Source organism: Penaeus monodon, chromosome 39 (genome assembly GCF_015228065.2).
Source record: "Penaeus monodon isolate SGIC_2016 chromosome 39, NSTDA_Pmon_1, whole genome shotgun sequence".
NCBI classification, from domain to species: domain Eukaryota; kingdom Metazoa; phylum Arthropoda; class Malacostraca; order Decapoda; family Penaeidae; genus Penaeus; species Penaeus monodon.
Window position 1 is genome coordinate 5,280,420 of NC_051424.1, and position 5,000 is coordinate 5,285,419.

The 5,000-nt window shown below is 40.2% G+C and overlaps 1 protein-coding gene across 1 annotated transcript in view; it reads left to right on the forward strand.

Annotated features, from left to right (window-relative positions):
- Positions 1 to 5,000, forward strand: part of LOC119597443 (U-scoloptoxin(01)-Cw1a-like) — a 17,706-nt gene that overhangs the window by 2,042 nt on the left and 10,664 nt on the right. The window contains exon 2 of the mRNA XM_037947015.1: positions 3,125 to 3,522. Coding sequence (XP_037802943.1) covers positions 3,274 to 3,522 — 249 coding nt within the window. The 5' untranslated portion in view covers positions 3,125 to 3,273. The remainder of the gene's footprint in view (positions 1 to 3,124; positions 3,523 to 5,000) is intronic.

A 5,000-nucleotide genomic window follows, 5' to 3' on the forward strand; every position in this document is an offset into this window, starting at 1 on the left:
CTGGGTTTTGTATTTTCTTTGTTTCTTTTGTATTTATTCCCCTTTCCCTTTCGTTCGTTCTCGAGTGTCGGATTCCCACTCATTGTTTTCTTCACTTGCTTTTTCTTGCTTTCGCTGTTTGTCTGTCTGTGTGTCTGTTTGTCTGCCTGTGTCCTGTCTCTGTCTCTGTCTTCTGTCTGTCTGTTCCCTTCTCTCTCTTCTCTCTCTCTTCGTCATCATCTCTCTCTCTCCTCTCGCTCTCTCTTCTTCCTTTCTCTCTCTTCGTCTTGCTCCTCTCTCTTCTCGTCTCTTCTTCTGTCCTCTCTCTCTCTCTCTCTCTCTCTCTCTCTCTCTGTCTCTCTCTATGTCTCTCTGTCTTTCTCTTTCTCTCTCTCTCCCTCTCCTCTTCTCTCTCTCTCTCTCTCTCTCTCTCTCTGTCTCTACATTTTCTCTTTTTCCTCCCCTCTCTTTCTCCCTTCACATTAATCGCCCCTTTCTCTCTTCCCTCCCTCTTAGTCTTCCCTTCGTATGACGACCGAGAGAAATCTTCTATTTACCTTCCTACCTGCCCCCTCCCCCACTTCTCCTCCCTCTCCCTCCCCTTCCCCCTACCCCCCCTTCAGCAAGCCTGACCTTACGCTCTCTCTCATGCGCCTTTGCCTGACTCGATGCCCCTCCCTCCCCCCCCTCTCCCTCACCCCCCCCACCCGAAGGTTACAGTAAAACCTCTTATGTAATAATCGGTTGGGGGAGCGTGTAGGGTAAGGGGTAGAGGGTGGGGGAAGGGTGGGGAGGCTTCCGGCAAGGGAGGGAGTGTAGGGGAGGTATAGAGTGCGTGTAGAAGGAGGCAGAGAGGTATAGGAGAAGGGGGAGGGGGAGGGTAAGGAGTGTAGGGGACCCTTAGGGGAGGGGGCTTGGTTGGGTGGGGGTAAGGGGAGGGGGAGGGGGTATGAGGGGGGTAAGAATAGAGGGTGAAGAACTGAAATTCTGTTCGAGTGTGAAAGAATAATATCATTTCATTATTCATTCATTACTATTAATGTTCTTTTGTTGTGAAGGATCAATCAGGGTGCTTTTGAGATCGAAATGAGAAATGAATGTTTTAGAAATGAATCAATAGTTGAATGGTTTTGAGAAGAAATGAGCTTAGCAGTGTTCCGGAAAGGGAAATGAATAAATGAATAATTTTGAAAGTGAAATGAATAGATGAATATTTAATTTTTTTTTTTTTTTTTTTTTGAAAAAATGAATGTGTTCTAAGGGGATATTTTCAAAAATGTTGCTATAAATATTTTAATCTTTTATTAGGAAAAATATTACATAATTAATTGCTTTCAAGGGAAGTAAAGGTATTTTTATATTTTTATAGGAAAATTTATGAATAATTGAACCAGACGTTTGCATAACGGATATAAACGCATTAGTGAATGTTTGTATAAAGAAACTTAATGAATAACTGCTTTTGAAAGGCGATTGTAGACTGATTGTAGGAAACGATGAATAGGGAATAAAATATTAGAAAGTAAAGAATTGAGGCTAAATAAATACACAAAGCGATAGATGTGACTGACGTATTTACAACTTCATCAGAGTCAATCCTGATGAAGTTATCAATTCATTAAGTTATTTCTCTCTAATATATGTCCTTTCGACATGTTACATATCAAGTTCTGTCTTATGTAAATTAGTTAGTCTAACTTAAATAAGACAAAGGTATTTTGTTAGCATCCTGATGATAGAAATAAAAAATTTTGTGCTTTGAAAAGAATTATAGAGTAAAGAATGGTTTTAGTTTTAGAAAATGAATGTCTAACGAAGGGAATATACATGAATTTCCTTTTGGATTCTTGAGAATGAATAGGAAATGATATGATATATATGATGAATGAAATATGAATATAGATATAGATATGTATATATTGGAAATTGAAAATAAGGTATTTAAGCTTTATGAAAGGAGATTATGAGTAAGTAATGAAAAAGATAAAGAGTTTTAACATCGGAAATGATCAGAAAATGAATGAATGAGAGCTTTGATAAGGGAAATGCGTGACTGAAAGTTTCGACCAAAGGGGTTAATTGAACGAATTAAAGCTTTAGTAAGATAAAAGAGATTAAAACACATAGGAATAAGAGAATGGAAGGTTTATTCGTGAGATTCATAGCGAGGCCGATACGCATGCGCAGACAGTGTTGAGTTTCCTTGATTTTCCGTTTTCTTTAATTGTTGGCTTTTAGCTTGCGGTTATGATCGTCAGCCGGGCGCGGGGGCGATGGGGGTGAAACCGCAGAATGTAGAGAATAGATATATACTTCTCTCTCTCTCTCTCTCTCTCTATCTATCTATCTGTCTGTCTGTCTGTCTCTGTGTTTCACTCTCTTTTTTTTACTTTACGTTCTCTCTCTCTTCATTTTCTCTTCATTTCTCTCTCTCTCTTTCACTCTTTCTCCCTTTCCCCTTCGCTCACTCTCTCCTCCTTTCTATTCCGCTCTCTCTCTCTCTCTCTCCTCTCTCTCTCTCTCTCTCTCTTATATCTCTATATATTTATTATATTATATATATATTATTTTTATATTATTATATATATATTTATGTCTATCTGTCTTAGTTTTCTCTCTCTTTTTTTTATTTACGTTCTCTCTCTTCTTCATTTTTCTTCATTTCTCTCTCTCTTTCACTCTTTCTCCCTTTCCCCTTCGCTCACTCTCTCTTCCTTTCTATTTCGCTCTCTATCTTTCTCTCTCTCTCTCTCTCTCCTTCTTCATCTTCTGTCTCTCTCTCTCTTTCTCTCTTTTTTTTCTCTCTCTCCTTCTCTGTCTCCCTCCCCTCTCTCTCCTCTCTATTTCTCTCTTATTTTTCAGGATGTTTCTGTTTCGCAATTGGCGATCCTGTTGGCATGCGTGATCGCATTTTCCCCGCACAATTAATGATTGCACAAGTTTCTTCTTTCTGTCTATTTCCCTTTCGCTCCTTTACAGTAATTATCCTTCAGTCTTTCCCCTGTTTTTTTTTCTTTTTTTTTTCCTCTCTGTCTCTGTCTCTCTCTCTCTTTCTCTCTGTCTGTCCCTCTATCTCTGTCTCTCTCTCTCTTTTAATTCTCTTTTCATCCACGTTTATTCCTTTTTTTCTCTTCCCGCACCATAGCGAGAGCAAGAAGCACCACGAATCACACGACTGTCTTCAGCCGGAGTGTCCTGCGTCTTACCCCTTCCTGCACCTTCAGGAGCTCCCCGACGCCCTCGAAACCCTCATTCACCCGCGTCCACGCCCCGCGCACGCCCACACCCTCCGCCATGAGCTCCTCCTCCACCCCCTCGTCCTCCGCGACCGCCTCCTCAGCCTTCGTCCTCGTCCTCCTCTGCCTCGCCGGCCTCGCCTCCGCCCGGATGCCCTACGTCTTCTCCTCAGGATCCGAGTTCATCACGGGGCAGGTGGCGCAGACGTTCTCGTGCGAGGGGCTGCCCTACGGATACTACGCCGACGTCGACAACGCCTGCAGGGTCTTCCACATCTGCCTTCCCATCCCCGACGACCTTGGGCAGGTGAGTCCACAGGGACGCGCGTCTCCGGAAGGTGCAGCTTCCGGAGTTTTCTTGTTATCTATTTATTATTATATCTATTTATTTATTCTAGCAGCCTTACATTTCCATGGTAGTTTTCTTGTTATTTATTATTATATTTATTTTTTTAATTGTAGGATTATTATCATCATCATTTTTTTTTAAAAAGTTTTCGGAGAGGGAGGGTGTTAGAGTCCATATCTTCATCAATAAGATTTGTTATTTAATACAAAAAAAAATAATTCCAAACATGACCATTTTGGTCTATTTAGAAAGAATCGTCTATTTGGGTAAGCAACGTTTCTACCCTTTTGCATTTACGTTTACAAACAATAACAAACAAACACGAACAAAGACCAACAAACGCTATTTACTTCCCTACAGTTTCCAGTTTTCAAAAAGAATAAGTGATAGTTAAAAGAATAAGCATCTACTGTTTCCCATCCTTCTTATGCAAGCACAAAGAAAGCAGACTACGCTCGTAATGCGCAACTTGCAATCACTCAATAAACTTACACGCTACATACGCGTCAGAAACAATTGCAACCACGTGATTGTTGAAGTCACAATGCACAACTTCCGGGTTTTGTTATCGTTAATTGCATTACGCAGACGCTGTTCAAGAAACTTGAGAATATTTCTTTGTATTTACCATCCCTTCCTTCAGGAACGGAAACAGGCCGTTTTCGAAAAATGGCGCGCGTTTCGAATTAGCCAATTAGAAGGCGGGTTTCTAAAAGAGCCGTCATCACGCCGATAAATGTTTACGGGCACTTGAATATGGTTTGTGAGGTAACGGGTTTCTTTGTCAGTCGTGGAGGGGATTTGGTTCAGAATATATTCTTTTCATAAACACACACACTCACAGGCACTTCGCCACACTCATGCGCTCCCATACACACACACATTCACACACATACACACGCACACATGCCCGCACAAACAAAGAAACACACACACACACAACTGTATATAAATATGTTTGCATGTGTATATATATATATGTATATATATATTTGTATATATATATGTATATATATATACATATATATATATAATATGATATATATGTATATATATATATATACATATATTGTTATAATAATAGTCACACACTATATTGATATATTTATATGGATATATGTATACATAAATACGTACATACATATTCATACACGCATATATATGCACAACACACACACACACACACACACACACACACACACACATACACACACACACACACACACACACACACACACACACACACACACACATATATATATATATATATATATATATATATATATATATATATATATATATATATATATATATATGAACACACACGCGAGCGCGCGCGCAAACAGCCCTTCACGCCAGAAGCGCGCGTCTCCTCGCAACCTCCCGGAACACGAGGTTGCGCACTCGACAGATGACCCCGCTGTTCCGATCCTCAG